Consider the following 27,574-nt stretch of genomic DNA (forward strand, 5'->3'; position numbering starts at 1 on the left):
ATAAGCTGATACTATGTACTATATTTTACAAGGCTGTAAATTAAGCTTTCCAAATGTACATCAACTTTGATATTCAGTTTCAACAAAATATTGCAGATGCATACAAGTTACTTTCATTATTATTATTATTATTATTATTTATTTATTTATTTTTTATTCATTTATTTTTGTTTTTGTTAAATTGAGTAAGCAGTTAAGGAAACACTTGAGAATAGAGCTTAAATAATTAGTAAACATAATTGAAATATTTGTGTGTCTGTTGATGATTTTATGAGCCATAACTATTTTGCTGTGTTGATGTTGCATTGGTAATTGTTATTGTCTGATTGGAACTTTCTAATATTGATGACTGCATCTCTCATATGTAAAACATGGATGTAGTTAATGTGTTAAATATGTGAATAAGTGCATGAAAGTTTTAAAATATCACATTTTAACTTCAATTATTACACTGATTTGCTTATGCATATTATAAGTTTTAACTGTGTTGAAGCTTTATCAGGAGTTAGCAAGTATTGATGGTGCCTTAGAGAAAATGAGGTGCCTTGTGAAGTGGCTCTGTGTGTGGCAGCTCATTGATGGATGAATGCAGGAACCAAGGTGATAGTCTGTCATGTCTCTGGCTCTAGCTGATGACACAAATAATGTACTTAAGTGAATTGGTCGAGTATCCACTTGGCTCGACAGTCTTAGTAGCATCCCTGACATGTTACTGAACTTTGATGTATCTGACGTGGGTGGTTTTTGTATCTTTTTTCCCGCAGGTTTGGCCGACCTGTGGGCTAGCCAGCAGTAGCTCTTTGGGAAGCTTATGATTCCTGAAAATAATGGGCTGAGGGTAATGTTCTTATTATAGGCTGCCTGTTGTATCCCATGAGGCACTCTGGTCACACTCAGTATTTAAGATCCCACATCCATCCACAGTCTGCTCAAGTGATTTACGGACGTCCCAAGTGCCTTTGTCTGCAGCTGTTTAGTGGCCGTTCACTCTCCCCTGGGTCAGTAATTGGCTGAGGTCATGACCCAGGTTGCTATGAGGTCACTTTGGCAGCTCCCAAGCCACAGGTAAACTTGTGGCTCTAGGTTAAGGTCATTGTTTAATTGTTAAGGCTGAACAAGCATCAAGTGTTGACCACACACTTGGTGCTTGTTTTGATATAATTATCATTATTATTTTATTATTTTATTATTTTATTGTTTTATTATTATCATCATTATCATTACATTTATTGCTCCAGTAGACATGAATTTTATTTTATCAGGAAATGTAAATGTCAATTGTTTTCATAGTATGGTGTCTTTTGTGATATACATCTAGCATGCAGTGTTGTTTTTAGTTTCTTATAGTGGCCATATTTGTTAGTATTAAAAATGAATAGTTAGAAACTCAGCATCAAAGCTCTTGTTTTCAGTCTTTTTAATGTGGTGAAGGGTTCCTAGTATAGATTAAAAAAAAATATCACATCAACCATATTATATTCATATCAAACTTTCGTAGAAGAATAATCCAGTGGTAAAGTTTTTTACTAATAGATTTAAGATGATGGCCTGCGTGTTGACCTCTTTCTTCTTTATATTTTTTTAGTCAACCGAGGGTATATCCTTCCCAATCTTTCTTGCACAAGTTTATGAAGTTCAGTTGCACTGTTTACCTCTTGAAAACAATGTACATGCAGAGGGCCTTGGCTCAATCTCTTAACATCAGTGGTCTCTGTACGTTGTTTGCTCTGGAGGACATGTCTTTCCATGATCCTTGAGCTACTGATTTCATAAACTAAAACCTGGCAATTTAGCCTTGCTTCATAAGGTCCTTTCACAGTCCAAGAGATAATGTTAAAATGTACAGCAAGTGTAGGACTGGAATGGAAAGCAACTCATCTGGGATGGTGGCAAGCTAAGACGGGAGAAATCCAAAGGATTTTGTGAACAGATCCAGCTGTTCACCTTGTTCTGCTCCAGCACACCGCCATATACATACACACACTAGCTGGCATTTGTTCACTAGATCTTCACCCAAGACTGAATTCTTGCCCCAACCCTCAACTACGGTATTAGCTTATGGCTCACAAATTTTGGCAAAAGTTAGTAATGTGACAAGAAAGGGGAAGTAGTATCACTGATGGAGTCCAGTAGATGTGCGGTCCACTGTACAAGGAATGGATAATTAACATTTTATTCATCAATAAAGGTTTCCCTTTCTTGTCATATTGATAAATGCCATTAAGTGCTTTTATGCATTGGGGGAGTGGTTTATCCGGTCTCCCATGAAATTAAATGTATGCTGAAGCAATGTAAATAAATCTTATCTCCAAATGAATATTACAGCAATCTCTTCCTCCCAAGTCAGTGAAGTTGATTAGTCATGAGCTTAATGCTTTTCAGATTTTTAAATAGGTATTAACCTTCAGTCCATAAACAAACAAATGAGCAAAGAAGTATTTTAGATCAAAGGTCAGTCATATTCAACAGATATCCTTGCCAACACAAAAGATTCTTGCATAGAAATGAGCACACTGGAGCAGCCTTCATGTGCTTGTAAGCTAAGCAATGACTGACTGGCCATTGTCAATTTAAGCATTTTACTTTTTCACAATTAGGAATTTTACACTGATTTTACAGTTAGAGCATTTTATCTTCTCTTGTAAAAACTAAAAGCCAGTGATAATCACAATATTAGAATATCTCAAAAGAGATCTAACCATGATAAAGTAAACACATTAGTGAATGCACGGCTAATATTGCCACCAAGTAAGCAAGTAAGGCAGCATTACCACCATACATCCACCAAAGCAGTACACACTACCTTTTGAGTTTGGTGGCATCACCATTTTCCTGGTAAGTATTATTATACTGAGTAAGTGAGCATGTGGCAATAGTGGTGCCTATCTAATGTCCTTGATGGCAACATTAGCCATGCACTCTCAAATGTGTTTTCTTTATCAGTTGTTATGATAGCTTCAATGATCTGATTATTACCATTAAGTATCTGTAAAATACGATAAAAGATTTAAGTTTACTCCATGTAAAATTCAGATTTTTATAAAAAAAAATTGAGTAATACATAATAATAGCTAATCAGCACTCGTTGCACAAACCTGCGTAGGCTCAAATGGCTTGCCTAGTTCAGCTTATGGTGAACACACTAGTGTATTCATTTGAGCAGAAGACATGTTAGGAATCGATTCTTGATAGTCTTGAAAAAATGTCGCATGAGAAAGGATAACTAAAGAACAGTGAATGATGATATGACTAATTTGAAAGTCACAGAAGCAGGTATATCACAGGTATTTGCAGAGAAGGGAAGGAAAGCAGCACAGGATGTGAAAAAGATGGTTTGTGAGGCAAAGATGTCTAGTGAAAGATTGGGGAAAGATATGCAAGAAGGCTGTGATAATTGTAGCAATAACAGAAATGCTTAGTATAAGAATCTCAAGGACTGGAGAAAGGGATGTAGTACATGACAAACAGGTGAGCTGGTAGCTAATGAAAGGAAGAGGAATGGTTTTCAGAAAATGCTACAAAAGAATCAGTGTGGAAATAGGCAGTGGCAGCTTGTGGTAAAAAAAAAAAAAAAAAAATGGCAGGGGGGCCGCATAATAATTTCAGATTACTATACTAATGAGGCCGTGCTGTAGGCAGCTTTATTTGAATCACAAACGTTATGTTTTGTTCTCACAGGCTCATAATTTAAAATTTATGCATTGCCAAAGCTATGACGAACATTTATCAAGTAGAATATGTAATATTGAAGTAACCAGGACACTGAAACTAACCTTCAGTTGTCACTTAGGGTCCCAAAACTGGCTAGTACTCACCAATCACAGACATAATGCATTATTTGTTTAACTAACACAGAGGGAGAATAACACTCCCCACTCAGGGCTTAACTGACTCCAGCCCTGCTATAGTCCAGCTGGCACTGTGCCAATCCTGGAACTGTTTTACTCTAGTTAATTTATCAAATCTGGTAGTATTTTGTGTTAGAAAATTATAGAAAAAACAATGAAAAAAATACTTAATGAAATATAAAGGTATAATATTATTTGTATAAAATTAATCATATGAATGAATCAATGGCAAGGCAAGGCTGAGACAGGGAGGTCTGCAGCCCACCAGCCCTTATGGACCAGACGCCCCTAGAAAAGGAACACAAAAGTTAGTAAAAGAAAATTATTGAGTCTCATAGAAAGCTGAGGGGAAAAATTCACACACACACAAAAAAAAAAAAAAATAAAAAAAAAAAATAAATAAATAAATAAATAAAAAATATTAGAAGGAAGTTATGAGAGAGGGAGAAGAGCTGGGTGTGTGAATGCAAGAATACAGAAGATGAAAATCTGGTAAGTGGTTGCGAGATAAAAAGAGTATGAATGATTTTGAACGACTGAATAAGACGTAAGAAAGGCAAATGTTAAGTATATATATATATATATATATATATATATATATATATATATATATATATATATATATATATATATATATATATATATATATATATATAGTGCTTTGTGTACAATGTGCAATAACAAAATATGCTGTAAAGATTTATCTTGGGGCTTATAATGTGCTAACAATTATATATATATATATATATATATATATATATATATATATATATATATATATATATATATATATATATATATATATATATATATATATATATATATATATATTCCCCCCACTAGAAATACAGAAAACTGGAAGAGACCAAATCAACAGAGATGAAGAATGTTCATTAACTAACTAGTAAAGACATGGAGATTTGACCACACAAGTGTATCTCAGCAGCCCTGTATCCTGCAATCAAGTAAACACATCACATACTTGCAGTGTGTGATGTGTGTGACTGGTCTGAGTCATACACAAATATCAGTTACTCTGAGGTCAGTTCTTGAGTGAATGAAAAAAAATTACGAGAATAACATCTGTCATGTTATTTAATTTTGCTGTCATCTATCTATTTCCTTTCAAGCCCTTAGACTGAAAATCTGATTTTCACAGTGAAAGAGAATGAAATAATAACATGTCTTAAAAATAAATGGTGTATTTCTTAAAGACCAAAATAAAACCAAGAGAGAGAGATTGAAATCTTTACTAAGATATATCTAAATACTGCTTTATATATATATATATATATATATATATATATATATATATATATATATATATATATATATATATATATATATATATATCAGTAAAACCTCCCTAAACCAAACCCATATGAGCTGGATATCGGATAACTTAAATGCCCTTAAGGTAATTCAGAGTGACAAGCAAAAGTACACTAGTAGTACAGTGCATAATTTTATGTTAGCTCTCTTATATGACCAGTGTGTTGTGTACAGTTAACTGAGCTCAAGTGAAAATTAAGTGTGTAGTTGCATAATGTTAAGTGAACTCATAAGTGACCAGTTAGTGCTTTGTATACAATGTGCAATAACAAAATATGCTGTAAAGATTTATCTTGGGGCTTATAATGTGCTAGCAAATATGGTGTAAATGACAATAACAATAAACATACATGTTTATGTGTATAGAAACCAGCCAAAAACGTGTATTGTTGGATAAACCAAACTTTCGGATGAACCACCGGCCACCTCACCCCATATAATTCAGTTTATGGAGGTTTTACTGTGTATATATATATATATATATTATCACATTGTCACATGACAATAAGGTAAAGCCATTTCAGGGTATGGATACCATCAGCTCATCAAGTTTCACCTGACTATGATGTCTGTTCAGTTTCAGCAGAGTCAGAGCCTTGTTGAAATGGGCTGGAATCTTGGCATAAATTGTGATGTTCCTTCCATCCACAACCTCAGGCACAATAATGGACTTGCAATGAAGGAAGAGAGGAAGATGCCTCACCTTACTCTGGTTTATTTTGAGTTTGTCCAGTATATCTCCAGGAAGTACCTAAAGAGAGAAAGTTCATCCATCCAATCATCTTGAGTAAGCTTGTTTGTTATACATCAGGGAAAACAACAGTTGGTAACCTTGAAAAAGGCTGCAAGACTAAAAAATGAAGGGTATCTATGATTTTTTTTACTTTATCTGATTAAGTTCTACTGCAAGAATCTTCCTGCTGCCACAGTGACCATTACATAGTCAAGAATGCCTGCATAACAGCTCTACAGGTGTTACTAGCTGTAAAAGGCCCCACATATCTAGGTCAAAAGATCAGGATCATCATCACTTATTTACTTATCTGACATCTTGCTGTTTATATACAGGGTGTAACACGAGTTTCTGCAAATATCAAAAGAGGTGAAAGAACCTGTAATTCTAAGTAGAAAATGTTCTATACACATATGCATTTTAAGGCTTTGTTTACCTGTCAGAGGAGTAAAAAATGTATGGGACTCGCAGGCATCATCGAAGCAAAGGAGGAGAGAGGAGTGAATCTAATCGACCTTGAAAACAGCTGAGTGATGTTGCATTTTACAGCATTTTACATAGCATTTTACTGGAGTACTTTTGATCACAACAAGAATGTTGTCATGTAATGCTTATTAGTAAATTACACGCTTTTTAATACCATTTGTCTTGTTATAAGATACTGTAGTATTCCACAGCCTGCAGAGAATAAGATCAAACCATTCATAATTTGACCAAGTGGCACGTCAGAGGCTGCGACAATGCAACTGTCTGTCCGTCACCTTATAGCTACACGCAGAGCACACCCGCGAGTCCCATACATTTTCAACTCCTCTGACGGGTAAACAAAGCCTTAAAATGGACATGTGTATAGAACATTTTCTACTTAGAATTACATGTTCTTTCACCTCTTTCAGTATTTGCAGAAACTCACATTACACCCTGTATAACTACTAAACTATATAACCACTAAAGTAAATGTAGGGGCATACACTATAGCTACACATGGCCTTGACACTTATCTCTACCTTGTTGGCCTTTGAGCCAGTGGTGGATGATACCCCTTGTCCCTACACATAGGCCCATTGTGACATCTAGGTCTTCTCAGTTTACCTTCTCAAGGTTTTTCCACATACCTATTTAATGACCAACCTGGAGAAAGGACAAACTACTGAGTGTGCTGACTACCTGAGCCTATATCTAAATTGAGGTTCATGGATTTGTAGCCAAGCATGTTAGCTACTGCACCACAGGGGCACAAATTGTCAGTTATCACTGATGAAAGACATTTATGAGAACTCTAAGACTCTCACATTTCTTTTTTTCAGTTCTCATATGATAATTATGTCATCTATCAAAAAGAAAATAGGAAATCCTACTGAGATAAGGTCTTTGTTTGCAGAGGATAAGGCCAGTGATTTCTTGAATACATTAGATGGTGATAATGATTCATTCCGCAATAGTTCTGACAATGAAACTGAATTAGAGCCTGAAGTTAAGCATGATGACCAGTCTGATACTGAATTTGATATGATATTTAATATAAAGAACAAACTCAATCATCTGTCAACAGAGAACTCTCTCATTTTACATGAGAGAGCAATGTAAAAGTCATTCTTAAAGGTGACCAGTTGCCTTTGGATTTATTTTTATATTTCTTTTACTTTTTAAGTGTTGGATCATATTATATCAGAGATAAATAAGTACAAAGCAAAAATATGGGAAGAAAGGAAGGAAAGGCAAACTAAGGAAGAAGAGCAGAGATTTGCTGTGAAGGGATAAATATGCCTTCCTTGGTTTGATGCAGAACAGAAGCAATGCTGAGTCTGCTTTGCTTTGGAGGGATAGGCCTGAAGTGAAAGAGACACATTCTCCAAAAATGTGCCAGATTCAGTATCAAGAGGTGATTTCACACTTCAATGAAAAATGTGTGTAAGAAATCTAATCATAATATCTGTGCACTTCCATTACTAATACTTGGTAAAAAAAAATAAAAATAAATAAATAAATAAATAAATAAAAAAAAATTATATATATATATATATATATATATATATATATATATATATATATATATATATATATATATATATATATATATATATATATATATATATATATATATATATATATATATATATATATATATATATATAAAACGTGACAATTTCAAAGTATGAGACAGAAGGCAGAATTTTCTCATCCATCTTGGAGCCACTTCAATGAAAAGAATCTAAAACCAAATTGGATATATGTGCTATACATACCTACAAAATAAAATGTTTCATTGTTTTTCCTAAAAGATAATCATTTCTACATTTTTTAAATTCTATAAAGGGTCATATTTAAGTATGGCTTAAAAAAAATAAATAAATAAAAAATAAAAAATAAAATATATATATATATATATATATATATATATATATATATATATATATATATATATATATATATATATATATATATATATATATATATATACAATATTAGTAAGAGCTTACCTGAGGGACCATTTTCTTCACATGTGAATACTTGTGGTCACCTAAAACTGGACAGCTGAGCCCAAAAGCCAGATGAACACGCAGCTGGTGCTTCACTCCGGTCATGGGATACAACTCAACAAGTGCAGCACTGTCTTTTTTGCTGATTACCTGTACAAAGAAATGCATATATCTGAAAATCAATGATATGATGCAGTGGAAACTAATGTATATCTACATAAATCAGAAACTGAACACAGGAATTCTTAGACATCTGCTAATTTAAGGCAAGTTCTTGGAATGATGCATGAGATAGTGTATGATGTTGCAACACTATTATACACAAATTAAATTCAAGACAACAGGTTCATCAAATACTTGATTAAGTGTTCTGTATGGTCTGAAGAACTTCCCAACTGATGGACACACCTGACAGCATGTTAGTTGGAATCACCCACACAAGGTTGTGAGATATCAACAGTTCTTATCAAAGTGAAATTATGTTTACTACTTCCTGCAATTAAATCAGTTAATCTCTTTCTGACATGTGTTATGAGTGGAGCTCCTATCTGCTCACTCTCAGCTATAACAAGTTCCTTTCTTTAATTGAATTTCTGACTAATGTTTAAATGTGAAAACTCTTCAAAGTCATCAATGAGATGACTACTATAAAAATTGTACAATTAAGTAATTAAAGTCACCATTACCTCATCAACAGATGTATTAACACAAATTTAACAAATTTATTCATAAAAATATACACTCAGTTTCTGGAATCATGTAGGAAAATTGTGCAAAGTGAATACAAAGTACTGAATAGCTACTATGAAAACACTTGAATAGTCCAAAAGTTATAGTAAACATCACACTTACTTTGAATCTGGTAATAGCCAATTTGCTTTCACTAGTTGTACTCTTCAGTCCTTTAACATCAGGTTTAAGCACCATGCGCCTACGGCCATCCACCATGCCTTCTGCTACTGGGATGTCAATTATACCTATAAATAAATAAGTACAATTGTAAGCTTACTGACAGAAACCTTCTGGAGTACTGTTTTGCAGTCTTCTTCATAAATAACATGGTATAATGTGTAACACACATGCAATACATGGATGAATAACATTGATTATTACCTTGCATTGGACCTGGAACACTTTTAGTGATGGCCCAATATGTTTTCTTGAGCTGACGTTCCTTAAACATTCTTTTAAGAGTATTTGCCATAGCAGGTGTGCGAGCCAAGAGAACAACGCCTGAAATAAGTTATATACATATGCAGTAAATAGGTATATATAACAAGATATATATAAAAACAAAATAAAATATCAACAAAATACCTAAAAAAAAATTTTTAAATAATAATGCACCGAGTTTTTCCTTAAGTGGTTCAAGAAAAGTGTGTGGAACATGATTCCACAAAGTGAGACACAAATGTAATGGGAGGAAGTGCAATAGATTCTTGGCACATCCAAAAACTTTTCCACTACCTAATATAACACAGTTATTTTCTTCAACAAAATATTCTGGAGAGTTTCCATGCATTATGCAAGATGAACAAATGGTTAGCAATGGAGAATTAACCACTGATTGCCATCATAAGGATAACTTGTCATGAGTCAGATATGCATTTGGTAGTGCTGACTGGTATATCTGTTAAAATGTAAAAAAAATACTGTGGCACTAAGGAAACTTCAATCTGATTGATGTTTCAGTATTCCACAAATTAATAAGTTTTACTGCATATTGCATTATTTACATATTTAAAACATTCTGATCATTAATGCAGACTCATTCAAAATTCACTTAAATTAAACTCATGTAACTCATGAGGTGAGTGTACATGCAGGGCTAGTTTTAAGCCTGTTTAACCAATTTGATAAAATTGAGCTGCAGCCTCAAGAGCTGGAGCCCTTGAGGGCTTTGGGTTTGTCTTAACTTATATTAAAAAATTAAAATTTTCATATTGTCTTTCAGTATTTAGTATATAAAGCATTTAATGCTTTATGGCTAAAACTGGCATACTACACAAAACAAACATCAATTTTGACTTTTGAAGGGTAGAGGCCCTACTACCAATTTTCTAAGTGGGCCCTGCAATTCTCAGCACTAGCTCTGTGTGCATGTGTACCTATGTGGTGTCACAGATGCCAGATGGCTTGACATTCCAAACCATTGGATAGATTACTAGATGTCTAATGACTGCATCAAATATTATTAAAAGAATAACAACATTAATGAAGACAGCTACAGATACTAGATACATACACAGACATCACAACAATAAAAGTATAACAAGGTTTATATGATTTAGGTAAATAATGTTATAAAAATTATCTGATTTTGATCAATTTCAGCCAAATAAAAAAAATATACATAAGGTTTTCTTGAGATTTTTTTTTACTAATAAAGTCATAAATTTATCATTCCATTGAAAATTTTATTATAGCTGCACAGCTAAGGAAGATAAGTAATTTCATACACAGGAATGTAGGACATCATGAATCTTTTTATGAAGCTGCTCATATTCCCTGCTTCTGTTGGGATTTAGCTACATAACACACCTATGTATACCTATTACAACCAGTTAGTGATTTGACTTTCATATTTTGAATTTCCTCTTCATAAAGAGCTCCATATTATTTCAGTATAAATCTTTTTTGAACAGTGTTGTTATTGTAGAAAATAAATATATAAAATAAAATAAAAATGCATTAAAATTTCTATTTATTTATTACTACCATTATTATTATTATTATTATTATTATTATTATTATTATTATTATTATTATTATTATTATTATCATTATTATTATTATTAATATTATTATTATTATCATTATTATTATTTTATTTTTTATTTATTAATATTTTTTTTATATTCTGTCATCTACTAACAATAATGGGAAATGTTAAATAAAAGTATTACCTGTGGTAGTAGCATCTAATCTATGGACTGGGTAGAGTGCTTCAGCTTTCAAGTGTTCTGCCAGTTCTGGGAGGAACTCCGTGAGAACATGGTATTGGGAGTCACTGCCACCATGCATGGTTATTCCATAAGGTTTGTAGAGGCCAATTATATCATCTGAAAATAGTATGGTTTGCATTATATTATAATACTTCAAAATATACCCCTATTTCTACAACTGCCATTAATATGCGAAAAATATTTAACATGTGTACAAAATTGTAATAAATGGTTCTGTGAATATAAACAATAGGCACAATTTGTGATGACATACCCATTAATCATGTGTAGCTTTACTTGTTACCTCAGAATTCATTCTAGTAGTCAGTCATCTCATGTAATAACAACTAAAGGAATTTCAAAATTAAATCTACCTGAACATTATAACTCTTAGCTGGGGCACCATCTTCAAAATTAGGACATTCGCAATGGTCTGAGCTGTTGGTGGTTGCTGGCTGTTCTCAGTATATGCTTCCACAGTTCTCTGGAGATGCCCATTCTAAAGCCACCTCTCGCAATACACCTTGATGTATTGTATCTATATGCTATAAAACATTAATCCTAAGTATTTATACTAAGTATTCATAGATCTACAGAATCTACAATCTACAGTCTGCAGAACAGTTATTATAAGCTTAATACTTGCAACTAGACTCTCAATGTTTTCACATTTATTTCTAGCCTCCTGCTACATATTTAGTTAGAAATGCTTTTCTAACAGTTTCTTCAAGGGCAAATGCTTTATCTGCCAAATTCCAAAGAGAATCGAGCAAGTATTATTTGTGCTGCTGAAATACCCGAAACTGTGCGAAGATGAAAGAACCTGCCAATATAGATACACAAGGCATCTCAGTGGCCCTTTTTTATCATAATTTTGGTGCCCTTCCTACATTAAAAAAATTAAATTCAATATATTTTTTTTTTTTAAGTAAAATAAAGTGGAAGATATGAATTTGCAGTCCTGTTCTAAACCTTGGTGTATATGTCCTGTGGGTGATTGGACAAACATGTCATGAAAGAAGAACCGAGGTATGGAAGAATGGGATGTATTTCCAAAAGAAAATGGCAACTCAGAGAAGACATTGGGAGACATGATGTAAACAGACAAGTAGCAACTCGAAGATGTTGGGAGCCATGATGCACACAAGCAATCTACACCAGTGTCCTGCTAAGATTTGGCTTCAAAATGTGACTGTTTCTTTCAAATGTGTTGGGATCTATACAGTTATATGTAAATTCTATAACTTGAACGGATAAAGTTAACTTATATAGAGAGGGAAAAATAGCATTTGTCCCAAAGCGACAACACATCCCAAACCCGAGATAATGTGTGCATTAAATAACTAATTTTACCATACTTCTTGCTCTCTGCTTGATGATGATGGCTAAAGCTGTTCCTAATATTTTATTAGTTGGTTTGATAAGATACAAATAATGTAAAGATTTTTTTCCAGCATAACAATTTTTTGGGGGTGCTAAAATAAGTCCAGCTGGTGAATCTGGCAGTTTTCCTGAACATTGCGAACACCCCCAATCATGTCTTACTTCCACCATACCTGTTGACAGATTGACAATATTGCATCAGAAGTGAAGCTTTGCAAAACAGTGTGAGCAGTGGTGATGAGCAGGCAGAAGCAGTGACATTACATGAATGGTCAGCCAATGTACAGATGCATTACACTCCAGGTTGACTCTTAAATCCTTCACAACACCAGAACACTGTTTGTTTGCTATGATCAGTGAGAGGCTCCATAAAGTAGAGATGAGACAACAATTCAGTCAAATAGATCCTCAAAATCTGCTATCATTGCCATTCTTGATTTCCTACAAGGGTTAAAAATTCTACAAATAGTGAAATTTCACACAGGAGACAGTATCTGTACATACATGCCAAGTACTGTACACAAATACAGTAATGCCAAAAAGCTTATTCATAAGACAAACGGACAGCAAATTTATCAAAAGTATATTAAACATACCTACAATAGTTTCATCCTGTGCTGTGAATGACCATGAACCAAAAGTTATACATATTTCAAAATTACATTAAATATCTAAAAATATTGCAGGGTGGAACTAGAGTAATATCAAATTCTGTAAGACATACCATAAGTATCAGCACATAGTTAATATCGTTCGGAAAGTAGATGGCATGACTCAAAACTTACTTTAATCTACTGTTAAACAAGAGGTTTCTTTTCTCATTCCTATTTATATAGCTCACTTATGGCCCTTACTGGAATACTGCTCATCTCTGTGGAATTTGTGATATATTACAGACCTAAGGCTGCTGGAGTCTGTTCAGAGACGATGGACAAAGAATATTCAAGGCATGGAACACCTGGATTACCTCTAAAGACTGAAGGTTTTGGATTTATACTTGGTTCACAGTCATCTGTTGTGACATGACACTGTACAGTATTGAACATTTTTTCAGTCACTGCACTATTGCTGCTGATGATATGTTCTGTAATCCAACATTAGATACCACAAGAGGTCATCAGTACAAGAAAACTCAAGTGAGAACAAAATTAGATAAACACAAATGATTCTTCAGTGTCAAAGGAATTACATCTCTTCTCCAGAATGTCACTTCAGCCAAAACAGTATCTGCTTTCAAGGCATCCCTTTCTGTTCTTTATGATTTATTTATTCACTTGTCTATTTATTTATTATCTTATTTTATTTATTTATTTATCTATTATTTATTTATCTATTTTTTATTTATTTATTTATCTTTTGCACACGATACACTATCCAGCTAATTGTGAAGGATTTGTAAATAATATAGCACATAGTATTGGACAGGCTGGTGCATCCACAGAATGCAGCTTCCGCTGGGCACCTAGGTTGTCAATCCTGGGTACCGGGAAGCCCAACAGGTGAGACAACCAGGTGAGAGAAGGACAATGTAAATGTAAATACTCACTGTCATTGTACAATATACTCTTCTTCAGAGACTTCAGTACCTCATATCTTGTGTGCTTCTGTTTTGTTTTCTCACTCACTAGACTTAAGATCTTTCTGTAACTTTTATTGCTCCCGTCACCAGATTTCTGAGCCACGCCATGTTGCTTATTATGTTCTTCACGCCTCATTCTGACTACATAATCGTATGCAGATCTGGGGGCTCCACCATTCTCAGTTGTATTTAACAGTTGCCTCATTATATTTTTGTCATTGCTATGTTTTTGCTGAACATTTTCAGTAACACGTTCGAGAATTCTTTCACTTTCTTCACTGGTGACATGCTTCTCTCCAGAAAGCACTGCTTTTTCTAAATCCTTCTTTATGTCAGAGTAGTCAATTGCTGGCTGCTTGTTTATCTCAAGGTTTTCTAACGAGTTCTTAAAGAACACTTCATCTATATAAGAAAGATCCTTACTTGTAGCAACACTAATCTTACTATCTGTAACAATTGCACCTTGCATATGTTCTACTGGTGGGCTTTTCAAGTTTCCTGATGCAGAAGAAATATAATCTCCAAACATACAATTGTCAAAATAATTATCATCTCGAGGAGCACCGTCATTCATTATCACTTCGTCTTCTGACCCACCAGTGACTGAATCCACACCCTCTGCCAGCACCTCGCCCTGGCCACTCTCATGTGGCGTAGGCGCGGGGTGCTGTGCTGGGGCCGTGATAGCCTCGGGGTCGCATCCCTGGTCGAACAGTCCGTGAAGGTGAGGTGTGTTCTCCTGGTCAAAACGGATACTGCCAAAGTGTGTTTCATGAATTCTTTCGACCCTACTTGATTCACTCCTCATATCATTGATCATATTGGTGTATTTGAGCACCACTGGGTCCATGCTGTCAATGGTACGAGTGTCCTTGCGGTGGACGGGGCTCGCCGTGGACACACTAAGTACATGGCCACCACGCGTATCTCCAGTCTGGCTCACATCTCCTATGTCACGCCTCAAGTATCCACGCGGGTGAAAGTTCGCGCACTGTGTCTTTATGTTACGGACAATGTGGTATCTCTGAGGAATACAATTTCTTTCTATAGTCAAAAGAGACGTCCCTGCACGAGCCCACATCATGTTTGTTTACACCGACACCAGACTCACGGGTCCATGGGCACAAGGCAGGGACCACTGCTGTAACGCACAATAAATAAATAAATAAATAAATAAATAAATGTATATATATATATATATATATATATATATATATATATATATATATATATATATATATATATATATATATATATATATATATATATATATATATATATATATTTATATATATATATAGAAAGACCATTTGATGGAAAATATGTCCTTTTCAGCTATACAATATATATATATATATATATATATATATATATATATATATATATATATATATATATATATATATATATATATATATATATATATATATATATATATATATATATATATATATATATATATATATATATTTTTTTTTTTTTTTTTTTTTTTTTTTCTTCTCCCAAGGGAACGGATAGGCATGTTTTAAGTACTGTGTCTGTCAAAATGCTATAGTACAATGCGTGCCGTGCAGTAGTAGTTTGACTTTATACTCTTAATATCATGAGCTGGATGAGGGAGGACGGCAATGAATGTAGGCAAACTTCCAGCAAGAAGGAAAGGTAGATGTTGACAGCGAGTTGAAAGAGTTTGATTAGGCAAGGTGCAAGCACAGAGGTGCAGTTTTGGAGAACAATAGGAGGGACCCCATCAGGTCCATAAGCCTTCTGAGTGTTTAGGCCAGCAAGGGCATGGAAAACTTCATTATGAAGAATTCTAATAGGTAGCATGAAGTAGTCAGAGGATGGAGGAGAGGAAGGAACAAGCCAGAATCATCCAAGGTAAAGTTTTTAGCAAAGGTTTGATCAAAGAGTTCAGCTTTAGAGATGGATGTGATAGCAGTGGTGCCACCTGTTTGAAATAAATGAGGGAAAGAAGAGACAAATTTATTGGAGATATTTTTGGCTAGGTGCCAAAAGTCACAAGGGGAGTTAGATCTTGAAAGATTTTAACACTTTCTATTAATGAAAGAGTTTTTGGCTAGTTGGAGGACAGCCTTAGCATAGTTCTGGGAAGAAATATAAAGCACATACGATTCTGGTGATGGAAGGTTCAAGTACCTTTTGTGGGCTACCTCTCTATCATGTATAGTACAATAACAGGCTGTGTTAAACCAAGGTTTGGAAGGTTTTGGTTGAGAAAAAGTGAGGAATGTACACCTCCATACCAGACACTATCAGCCCTGTTATGCACTTGGCACACAGAGATGGGGCTCTGATGCAGAAATAGTCATTCCAAGGAAAATCAGCAAAAATACCTCCTCAGGTCCCCCCAACTAGCAGAGGCAAAATGCCAGAGGCACATCCACTTAGGGGGATCCTGAGGAAGGATTGGAGAGATAGAAGAAATTACAGATATGAGATTGTGATCAGAGGAGCCCAATGGAGGAGAGAGGGTAACAGCATAAGCAGGATTAGAGGTTAGGAAAAAGTCAAGAATGTTGGGTATATTTCCAATATGGTCAGGAATACGAGTAGGGTATTGCAACAATTGCTCTAGGTTGTGGAGGATAGCAAAGTTAAAGGCTAATTCACCAGGATGGTAAGTGAAGGGAGAGAAAAGCCAAAGCTGGTGGTGAACATTGAAGTCTCCAAGAATGGAGATCTCCACAAAAGGGAAGAGAGTTGGAATGTGCTCCACTTTGGAAGTTAAGTAGTTAAAGAATTTCTTATAGTCAGAGGAGTTAGGTGAGAGGTATACAGCACAGATAAATTTAATTTGAGAGTGACTGTAGTCAAAGTCAGATAGTGGAAAACTTGGAAGATTCAAGAGTGTGGGCCCAAGAGTATATTAAGTTGTTGTGCACATAGATGCAACATCCAGCTTTAGATTGAAAATGAGGATAGAGAAAGTAGGAGGGAACAGAAAAGGGGTTACTGTCAGTTGCCTCAGACACCTGTTTCAGTGAGGAAAAAAAGATGAGGTTTAGTAGATGAGAGGTGGTGTTCTACAGATCTAGATCAGATCAGATCTAAGACTGCAAATGTTGCACAAGTTAATGAAGAAAAAGTTGAGGGGGTTGTCAAGACATTTAGGGTCAATACCAGAAGAGCAGTCCAACCTGGGAACATTTGTGGTCCCCTCCCCAGATGGGGACTCTAAGGCTGGTGTAGGAGTCACCATGATAATTTTGAATTTTGAGTGAAGGGTGTGTGTGTAATTAGATGCTTGTAGTTTTGTGTGAAGGAAGAGAGTTGTCTTTAGAAGGCAGGCTGTGACTGCCCCCTTGTATTATGAGGCACAAAGGGAAACATTCAATGTGTCACAGGTGAGTTTAATGATAGGTTCATAGCCCCCTGATCCAGTGCTTTAGACCTCACTGGGAGTAATTATCATTTCAGCAGGTGCCTACTGCCTCCTCCTCCTTGAATGGTTCATCATATAGCTGGTTGATACCTATGTAAAATGTCCCATGTCTATGTAAAATGTCTAATGTGCACAGAGCTGGAAAGCCCATAGTACTGCAGAGATCTGCTTGATACTGACTGCCAGTGGTGAAAATGCCAAGCACCCATACTGCACATGCTTGAAAGAGATAACTGAGGGGAGCACAAGTTAGTTCTTGTAGGGTGAAGTTATATGTACTGATCATAACATTGCCAATATATTCAGAAATTATTGATATTCAAATGAGAACACCTTGATCAGTTTAAAAATCATTAAAAACTGGCTTCATTTGATGTACATCAGCCCTGTGGGGCTCTTCCAGAACTTCCAGCTGTACTAGCTTCACTTGTTTCAAAAAGGTTTAGCTTTACTGTTGTATAAAATGTCAAAATACCCAAAGTGGTCCCTTACCAATGGGAGCAAATCCATCTTGAGACTAGTGGGTTGAGTATCCTGTTTGACAACTATCTACAATGATATATATAAGATTCAATCAATATAATATTAGGTAGTCATTTATATTTACAAACATGTAAAATATTTATAAAATAACAAAATGAACTGCAACACACATGACAGTGCTTATATATACATAAAAGGTATATATAAAGGGCCACACTCAATTACAAAACATGCTTGTTCCTTGTTTCTTCAAATGAACAAAAACCATACATGATTACCTTTCTTTCTTGTTCAAACACCATCAGTTGATTTAACTCTTCTCAATGTGTGACATCTGCAACACCAAACTATTGCTGTCAACTTTTATTCCTTCATTTAAGTGCTTGTATCAATGACATTTTTGCTGCAGTTTGTTTATATTTATTTAAGAACAATGGTATGTAACTAAGTCTTTTTTTGAAAGTCAGAAAATGCTTTGTGCCTTGTTTTTCAAAGCGACTTTTGGTATTATTCCTACCTTCTAATATCTTATTCTCTTGCTATCTTCTCAATACAATATGATACTTGATTCCTTTTCTATCTTTTCATCAAATAATATTTTATCCCTTTTCTGTCCTCTAACAACATAATATTCAATCCCTTTTCTATCTTTTAATAAAATAATATTCTACATCTCTTTTATCTCCTAAAAAAAACAACAACAACATCTGATTCCTTTGCTATCTTTTTATAAGATTCTTTTCACACCTTCTCATATATATATTTTATTCCTTTCTATCTCCTCATAAGAAGGGGGCATTAAATCAATGTTTTATGAAATGTGCTTTCCATCCCTTTCCTATATATTATCATAAACTTTTGCAGACCATTAATTTTTGTGGCGCTTCATTTCACAATATTTACAATGCTATGCAGTTTGAATTTACTTGGGTTCAACTTCCCTCTCTGAAACTTCACTTTTACTGTCTTCATTCTTTGGTGCACTTTTTCCATTTTCCTTTTTATTACCTAAACTTAACAAATTGTATTTACAATACTTTGTAAAATATCCTGGCAACAAACTTATGCAGCAGACATTTTTAATCACATCTATATTCACAACTACTTCTGGATCTTTCAGTTCTGGTGTGTTTGCAGAGTGAGCTTCACTGACTGCTGTTATGAGAGATGTTTTCAGGGACTCTCGTTCTACTGAACTATTGTTCCTTACTTTAATAGCAATGTAAAATGACTCTCCCTTTTCTCTGAAATATGATTCACATAAATTCTTTACTGTTTTCACAATGTCATCCTGAAAGCCTTTGCATGTTGCTTGCACTGGAATCATACGAATAAGTTTTTTTGTTTTCTGCCGCTGTAGCTTCAGAATATCATCCATTATGGTCAGAGAAAGGGGAAGGGGATCCTCAAGAGTGGAACGGATGAAGACATAATTTTTTGCTCCTGTTGCCACCTGACCAAATCTTCTTAAATGTCTATGTTTCTTTTCACTTTCTTTTTGAAGTTCTTCAACATCGGCCTGGAAAAGAAATTGTTTATACACATATGATGAACTAAACACATACACAGAGAGGGAGGGAGGGAGGGGGGGAGGGGGGAGAGAGAGAGAGAGAGAGAGAGAGAGAGAGAGAGAGAGAGAGAGAGAGAGAGAGAGAGAGAGAGAGAGAGAGAGAGAGAGAGAGAGAGAGAGAGAGAGAGAGAGAGAGAGAGAGAGAGAGAGAGAGAGAGGATCAAGATTATCAGTATTTATGCCAAAGGATTCCCATAAAAGTTTATTTATACACGCAATGTGCTTCACAGCTGACAGTTCTTCCTCAAAGCCTTGTATGAGAAATACAACACAAGTGAAAGATCAAGGAAAGCTGTACAAATTGTTGAGAATATTTAGAAGGAAGGGAAATAAGAAAAGTTTACAGGAAATATGTACTCTTGACAAAATGTAATAAGCAGCAATCATCACACCTCAGTTTTGGCAAGAATCAGGTTTTCAATCTACATCAAAAAACACAATAGTGGCAATAGAATCCAGTGTGCCAAAACAGGGCACCAAAAGAAAAGAAATGACAAAAATGTTGCCAAAGGCAGTTATATGAATGTTTGCTGATGATGCAAAAAAAAAAAAAAAAAAGGCCAATGCTGTAAGAAATCACAGAAAACTAAGGCAAATTAAGTGACTGCAGTAATAAACAGCAGATGTTTTTCAATACAGATAGGTAAGTGTCAAGTGATCATAAGATTGAGCTGGCTAGTTAATAAGATTCTAATGAAAGATGAAAAAAATTGTGTGTAATGCATGTAATTTGGATATAAGATGAAGTTAACAGAGTACCACATACATGAAAGTGAGAAACCTGTACACATTTTTAGTAAACACATGAGTGCCCTTCACATAAGTAGGTAAGTAGAGAGTAAGAAGAATTAATATTATTGAAAACTAACATTAGAACATGCAGCAGAGTCTACAGTTAGAGAAAAAATAGTTTAACCAAAGTAACAAGAACAGCAACAAGACAGGCACCAAATCTAAAAAGTTTAAGCTGAGGAGGAAAGCTTAGAGGAGCTGCAGTTACCTAAGCTGGAAGAAAAAGAAAAAAAATAAAATAAATAAATAAATAAATAAATAAAAATAATAATAATAATAATTGACAAACATTTGTAAGAAAAGAACAAGCTTTAAGTCAAAAAAGGAAACAAAAGCATGGAGAATGTAGAACAAATTTGGCTAGAGAAGTTAGTGATGTGCAAAAAAAATACAGTTTACTAAATAGAACAATAGATCAGAGAAATGCATTACCAGAGAGAGTAGCAGAAAATTATGCAAACAACATACATAAATCTGAAGAAAAATATAATAGCTGGCACTGACTAAATCTTGTAAAAATACAAATAACTAAACAAACATAAATTAATAAAAAAAAATAAAATAAACAAGCAAAATCACTAAAAATCATAAAATACCAGAACATTCCCAGTGGAAAGGAACAACTGACACATAGTAACCATCACACACAAACACAACTACAAATTGGTAAATACACCTTAATATAAAATCCATTTCATCCCTTATTTAGTTAAAAATCAATTTAAAAAATTAACAAAAGCTGAAGAAATAGCTTTCATTACTGTCACCACGGTACCTTGATAGCAGCATCAAGAGACGAGAATTCTTCATCAGAATCGTTGGCTCCTTCAATTTCCTCTTGCTTTTGTTGACTTGGACTGGACTTCCCATCCTTCTCAGTCTCCGGCTTACTGTTATCAGGTTGTTCTTCGGTGCTGTCTTGTATTGCCTCACTAGATTTTCCTTCATCTACTACATTCATATCTGGAAGTTAATTTGACATTCCTTATTTTCCTTCACTGCTTACATTCTCCTTTGTTTCACCTGTTGTCTCAACTGATTTATTTCTTTCTGTGTTGAACAAGTTTTGCTACCACTGAATGACAAAGACTGATCCAAATACTCATGTGAATAGACTTTCAAAATGTTCATTCACTCTAACCTACTGATAAGCTAAGCTGCTAATTCACTTTGTTATCAGCCATGCTGTAGAAGCTCATGACTGAAATCTTACAGTTCATACCTACAAACGAAACTGTTAAGCCAATTTTTTTTTTTACAAGGAACAACATAATCATTACCTGGAATCACTTCCTTGCCATACATCTGGTCTGCATACTCATTCAGGATATTGTAGGCTTCCAGTACACACTCTCTCTCCCGGTCATTGCAAGTACACAGAAATCCTGTCAGTCCAGGACTCAGAACATTGTGGTAGCTCTTCTGTTTCTTAGCCAGCTGAACATAGTAGCTTTTTGGTCTTTTGTTTTTCCCCATTGTTAATTTGCTGAAAAAGGAAGAAATAAGTAAATAAAACTAAAATGCAATGATTTTACAATATAAGATAATTATCTTCTAATACACATACAACTATTCATTACTTTTTGTTGACTTGATTTCACATCAGTAAATGTGTCCTCATCCATTTCATCGATAGTTTTGCTAACAATTTTTTAGAGTTACCCCTTCTGAAGGAAGGAGCCTAACCTAAAATGCCAAAATTCCCCCATGGAAAATTTCCCACATTTTGCTTACAAGATTTCTTTCCAAATAAAATAATCCACACAATGAATTTGGTTATGTTAGGCTGAGAAATTTACCATGGAAGGAATCTTCAGGGGTGAAATTTACATATAAGTTTTGTTGCCTACAGTTACTCAACCTTCACATGGACACGCTGATATTATCCCTATTCAGAGTGACACTTGATAGGAAAGAATCTGCATATCAACTGCAGTTCTGATTTATAGTTTTATTCTCACATTCAAGGAATATTTTAAGGCAAATCTGCATTGTCTGCCAATTCTGAAATCAAATTGGCCAACTATTTTAAAATTCTTTGGTATTTAAATTTTTGAGAGCTGCATTAAGTTCTTATGTCCTTGGCTAAACTCCTTGGCACAAAATTATCTAATATATAAAGAGATATGGGTGACGTTTATTGAAATAATATTGAGGTGTTACTGGTGATGCAGATAAATTCAATATTACACAAGTAATACATGTGTAACAACCCCAACTCTTTCGAATATCATCAAAGTGCGTACAGCAGCAATCATACAGAAAACGCTCGAAACATGCAGATACCTTGTCTCTATGAACCAAAAAAAACTATCTGAATTAGACTTCTTACTTTGATGAGGGTCTTCTTACCCTATCAGTCACTGTTGCATCTTCAAACCATTAGAGCCTTTGAGAACAGAAAAAAAAAAAAAAAACTACCAGAGAACAAAATCAGTCTTTAATGTTGCAGTCTGCTTGACAAAACTAGACGGGCAACACTTAATCGCTGTCGGTGCATTTTAAGGAAGATAACCTACTTTTTGTGATTTTTAGCGCTTCGTATGGCTTCTTGGGTCCTACGTGTTCTTGTTCCTTTTCTTCCCTAGTACAGAAGGTGCTCAGTGGCGGCTCAATGTAGATACTGTACCCGCCGTAAGGCACCGCTACGCTGCGTTCTCTCCACGTGCTATTGTTGTCCTTCTTTTTCTTCTTCTTCCTCTTCCTTTGGCCTCTACTGCTGCTTCACTTTTCACCGCACTTCTCCATTGGATTTTTTTGGCCCTTTTTTTTTTTATCAATGTTTTATTTTTATACTGTCTGTGTTTATTTCTTAGTCTTATCTTTTTCCCTTTTTCTCTCCAAACTGCGATTTTTTAATCTCATTAATTTTTCAATTGTCAAAAGTAAATATCCTGGATTTTCATGTACATTATTATGTATTACTATTAATCTATTATTCACACCTTTATAGTAATGTAATTACACGACCATTGACCTAAAGGAATCACAAACACAGGTAAAAATCCACAGAGAACAGACGTGGCAGGAAAAGTAGAGGAATACAGTACATTTCAGTTCACTGATCTCGATATATTTTGAGATCAGTGATCAGATTATCTTATGATAAATTCATTATTCCAACGTTCCTTTTCTGAGACCCATTATTGTTCTTTATATACCGACAGATTTTTTTATTTTTATTTATTTATTTATTTATTTTTATTTTTTTTTTTTTTTGTACAAGGAAAAATGTATTTATTATGATTTTCCTTGTGTTACCAGAGCTGTGTCGCACGCTGTTGACGCTGGTCGTTCAGGAAGGCTGTCTTTTCAACATGAAGACACCGAAAACGTACATACTATATATATATATATATATATATATATATATATATATATATATATATATATATATATATATATATATATATATATATATATATATTTGTTTCACAGTAATTTCGTTAAAATAACTGCACTCTGATAAGTACTAGATTAATATTTATTAAGTAAACCTGAATAATCAGAGTAATCACTTATGGGTGTCTGTGGCTTGAGGATAGCAGCGATGGGAATTAAATAATTGCAGGTTCGCTTATAAAACACGTAGACAGTAAGCGTAGACAGTAGAAGGAAATGAAGAGAACTTCTTGAGTGAGTTAAGTGTATCCATGTACAGTACATATGTATGATCTGAAAAGAGTTCGAAGGAGTAAGGGATATAATAAAGATGAGAATGCAAAAATGAACGATAAAAGATGAAGTGCCTTGGATTCTCGCACGCACTCTTCACACGTGCCACAGGGTCAATGAATCTGCTGATTCTCCTAACCTACCCCTTAGTAATGATGCAGAATCCTTGTATATCTATATTGTTTGTCATGAATATATACATGAAAAGCAGTCGAAGAAAGACAGTGAAACGTTCTAAAACGCAGGGCATCGAGGGAAGGTTCTCCAGAAGCCATTTGGTTCGATCAGTACAAACAATGGTACTTACAACATTTCTGCAGGTGGGCGCTGGTTATGGTCGTGGTGATTCTAATAGGTGTTGCCAATGTGGACAGCCACCTCGTCAAGATCAACCTTACCGTGGTGCACCCTGATGAAACAACACGGATGGAAGTCCTGGACATTGACGACCAGAGCTTCGCTGCCGGTGGTCTCACCCACGATCAAGTCAGTACCGGATACGCTGTTGAAGATAAACAAGGCAAGGTATGGTCATTACAAATATTAGTAACAGTCTAGTGTACTTGTCGTTTGCTGACACTGAGTGCTGACCACATCAATCAGATAAAAATAACGCTGACCACACCAGTACAGCAGCCATGCTGTATATGTGTGTTCTAAGAAATTGTTAAATGCCTACTTGTTTTGCCCCTGAGCGTCTAAACAAGGATATTGCGAAATCCAAAGGTGATCGGACAATATTATATAGGTAAGTTATGCTAATCTCGTCTTACCACGTTGTAACGTTGAACTGGAGAGATAGATTCCATTTTCTGGTGCTTTAGCTCATCTGTTGTTCCAAAGCATACCTTGTGAATCTATTTTCTTGTGCTTCAGCTTATCCATTGTTCCAACGCATACCTTGTGATACACTTAGTCTTGTCAACTATCAAAAACACTTACAACTCATGGAAATCAATCACCGCTAATCTGATGTTAAGACGGGTATCTTCGTAATATTTCCCAGCGTGGAGTGATACAACCACCAGGACCGAGGTCGTGTTTCACCTTACATTGATAAACGCAGAAAATAGACTCTTAAAACCCATAAACCGGATAAAGAAAAAAAAAGTACGGAGTACTGCCTTAGATGTTTTTTTAGGAAATATGAAAAAAAAATGAAAATGCTTATCTCATTAGCCGTCGCAGCTTTGCATTTCTTACTATCTTCTGACATTTCTGTGATTAATGGACTTTAAGATTTGTCGTGGCCTATCTTTCCCATAAGAGAGGAGCACAAGACCACTAATCTTTAAGTGTTTCCAGGATATTCCAGAGCTGAATACAACGATACCAGTTTTTGAAGAGTAGTAATTTGGCAGCTGTTTTTATTTATTTATTTACTTATTTATTTTATTATTTGTTCATTCCGCCCACTTATTTATTTAGTTATTGAGCCTGTTTGTGCAAAACATCAAACCTTTGGTAGAATTTAAGTTAATATGTTGTAATTGTGGAGGAGGCTCAAGTATATATATATATATATATATATATATATATATATATATATATATATATATATATATATTTATTTATTTATTTATATATAATTTACTTATTTATCGTTGAACAATAAGTTTAAATAGGCTTTTGTAAAGAAACTTTGAAAGAGCTTGGTTGGCATCATATGCATATAAGGGCATCATTAAAGCTGTAAATTTTCTGAACAGATCCAAGAACTAGTGGTCGGGAACAAACACATACCAGTGCACTTTGGTCTAAAGAAAGCCACAGAGCTCTTCAGCTTCAGCTTTGTCACCATCAACAACACATACTGGACTGTCAACCTCAAAAATTTCACAAATATTTCAGTTGGAGATTTTGATGGTTAGTATTGCACATCTTATGAGTGATGAAATTATTTATGTATGTATGTATACCTTAAAACTTTCATTTACATTTTATAGCAATGTACTGTACTACTTGTATTGCAAATAAAACTGAGTGCTGTTATTTTACTTCCACTTCCACTTTATAAGAGCAGATGATGAAACACTAAAACCTGTAGAGGTGAAGCTGGATTGGTACCTTCCCAGAACAGATGTTGTCCAGCCCTTGACAATGGCCCTCACATCAGCTGTTCACCATCATCATTCCATGGTGGGTGCTCAAATACATTTTTATCTTATCTTTCATGTTAAAAAAATCCCATAGTTTTTTTATTCATCTGTAATTTGTTAATTAGTGCTACTTCTTCTAGATTTTTTATTTATAATTCCTGATCTGTTGGATTCCTTTGGGCAGCATTTCAGTGTCCAAGGCTATTACTGAAATTATATGAAGAAAATTTGTAAGTGCAACAATGGACACATCACATACCTTTTACATTGGTTGTGTTCTCAGAGTTGATTAGTCCTGCTTTCCAAATAAAGAGGAAATCCTAAGAGAAATGAGACTATAATTTGCTCTTTAGGTTTTTATCTTCAAGTTAGGTGAAGTTAAAAGAAACTCACAGATGTCATGGTAACATATTGAGAGGATGAAGAGTGAAGAGCTTCTACAAAAAAAAAAAAAATAAATAAATAAATAAAATAAATAAATAAAAATGAAATAAAATAAATAAATAAAATAGATAAATAAATAAATAATGCAGGTGAAACTGAAGTTCCTAAAAGGTAAGCAAGGCCGCTTAGAAAATACAAAGGAGTACATGTGTGAAAGGTGCTGGTAGAGGGCAAGCAGTTGAACAAGTAAGAGGACAGTGTTTTAATAAAGATGAGTGGAACCTTCTCTACTATCTCTTAAGGGATGCTCCCAGAGGGAGCAGGGTGTCAGAGAGATAGACAGATCAAAAGTAAGCTATCTGTAGCCAACATATGCATATTATTCTTACAGGTGTGGTTGCAACACAATGAGTCTAGCAGCACAATTCAGCAGCCAAGCCCAGGTGCATTCATGTCCTTGAGGGTGATGAATCTCCATACCCAGCAGACCACCCTACTCACTGACTTTGACACAGATCTGGTTGAACTGGAACTAGTGGAGACCCTTGGAAAGCTCAAGGAGGGACGGATGGCACTTCTAACTGCACATGTAACTAAACTGAGTAATAGTTCATCATAATTTAAGTGATCTTTAGAGTGAACACTATAGTATGCACTATGTACTGAAACATTGTTGAGTATCATTATTTAGATTACATTTTGCATTACTCCAGTGTATGTTAAATACTGTAGTCCATTCATTGGAGACTTAACTAAGCAAGCTGTGTGAATCAGGTGAGTTTGTAAGCCAGTTGTCGAATAGCTTCTGTCATATATTGACACCACTGATTTTTTTTATTGTTTGCACTGCTTTTACACTTATCAC

General features: G+C 34.7%; 4 protein-coding genes across 27 annotated transcripts in view; 2 read left to right on the plus strand and 2 right to left on the minus strand.

Moving 5' to 3' along the window:
* The window catches only part of LOC135100766 (transcriptional coactivator YAP1-like), a 141,754-nt gene extending 139,437 nt beyond the window's left edge, over positions 1 to 2,317 (plus strand). For all 11 annotated transcript variants that reach the window (XM_064004047.1, XM_064004046.1, XM_064004042.1 and 8 more), the window contains one exon: positions 1 to 2,317. This exon is cut by the window's left edge and continues 1,329 nt beyond it. The gene's annotated coding sequence lies outside the window, so the exon portion shown is untranslated.
* A 2,867-nt stretch (positions 2,318 to 5,184) lies between these two features.
* On the minus strand, positions 5,185 to 15,430 carry LOC135100767 (uncharacterized). Its single transcript, XM_064004050.1, has 6 exons — positions 14,268 to 15,430; positions 11,300 to 11,455; positions 9,507 to 9,626; positions 9,246 to 9,370; positions 8,394 to 8,543; positions 5,185 to 5,931 (listed from the first exon to the last, which is right to left on the minus strand). The coding sequence occupies exons 1-6, from the start codon at positions 15,382 to 15,384 to the stop codon at positions 5,701 to 5,703; spliced, it is 1,899 nt and encodes a 632-aa protein (XP_063860120.1). The 5' UTR covers positions 15,385 to 15,430; the 3' UTR covers positions 5,185 to 5,700.
* Positions 15,431 to 16,077: 647 nt separating this feature from the next.
* Positions 16,078 to 27,574, plus strand: part of LOC135100769 (uncharacterized) — a 95,857-nt gene continuing 84,360 nt past the window's right edge. For 7 of the 12 annotated variants that reach the window (XM_064004054.1, XM_064004051.1, XM_064004052.1 and 4 more), the window contains exons 1-5: positions 23,819 to 23,885; positions 24,547 to 24,751; positions 25,936 to 26,092; positions 26,250 to 26,365; positions 27,101 to 27,298. In XM_064004054.1, coding sequence (XP_063860124.1) covers positions 23,869 to 23,885; positions 24,547 to 24,751; positions 25,936 to 26,092; positions 26,250 to 26,365; positions 27,101 to 27,298 — 693 coding nt within the window. In that variant the 5' untranslated portion in view covers positions 23,819 to 23,868. Of the gene's footprint in view, positions 16,182 to 23,817; positions 23,886 to 24,546; positions 24,752 to 24,783; positions 24,975 to 25,200; positions 25,337 to 25,935; positions 26,093 to 26,244; positions 26,366 to 27,100; positions 27,299 to 27,574 lie in introns of those variants that run through there. The other 5 variants (XM_064004062.1, XM_064004061.1, XM_064004063.1 and 2 more) reach the window with 5 other exon arrangements.
* Positions 18,290 to 25,032, minus strand: LOC135100775 (THUMP domain-containing protein 1-like). Of its 3 annotated transcripts, XM_064004089.1 has the most exons (5): positions 25,000 to 25,032; positions 24,625 to 24,728; positions 21,832 to 22,037; positions 21,327 to 21,514; positions 18,290 to 19,708 (listed from the first exon to the last, which is right to left on the minus strand). In XM_064004089.1, the coding sequence occupies exons 3-5, from the start codon at positions 22,025 to 22,027 to the stop codon at positions 19,112 to 19,114; spliced, it is 981 nt and encodes a 326-aa protein (XP_063860159.1). In that variant the 5' UTR covers positions 22,028 to 22,037; positions 24,625 to 24,728; positions 25,000 to 25,032; the 3' UTR covers positions 18,290 to 19,111. The 3 variants fall into 3 exon arrangements, with proteins under 3 accessions (XP_063860159.1, XP_063860157.1, XP_063860158.1); XM_064004087.1 differs by lacking the exon at positions 25,000 to 25,032 and having other exon boundaries at positions 24,534 to 24,672; XM_064004088.1 differs by lacking the exons at positions 24,625 to 24,728; positions 25,000 to 25,032 and adding an exon at positions 23,071 to 23,301.

This window comes from Scylla paramamosain, chromosome 5 (genome assembly GCF_035594125.1).
Source record: "Scylla paramamosain isolate STU-SP2022 chromosome 5, ASM3559412v1, whole genome shotgun sequence".
NCBI classification, from domain to species: domain Eukaryota; kingdom Metazoa; phylum Arthropoda; class Malacostraca; order Decapoda; family Portunidae; genus Scylla; species Scylla paramamosain.

Coding starts and splice junctions, on each gene's coding strand:
- LOC135100767 (XM_064004050.1), bottom strand. CDS start 15,384: ATGATGTGGGCTCGTGCAGGGACGTCTCTTTTGACTATAGAAAGAAAT. Junction 11,456..14,267: donor GAGTATATTGTACAATGACA/GTGAGTATTTAC, acceptor TACTATTTTCAG/ATGATATAATTGGCCTCTAC. Junction 9,627..11,299: donor ATTAGATGCTACTACCACAG/GTAATACTTTTA, acceptor AACTTATTTCAG/GCGTTGTTCTCTTGGCTCGC.
- LOC135100775 (XM_064004087.1), bottom strand. Junction 21,515..21,831: donor TGGCAAGGAAGTGATTCCAG/GTAATGATTATG, acceptor ATTAACTTCCAG/ATATGAATGTAGTAGATGAA. Junction 19,709..21,326: donor CTCTTGATGCTGCTATCAAG/GTACCGTGGTGA, acceptor TTTCTTTTCCAG/GCCGATGTTGAAGAACTTCA.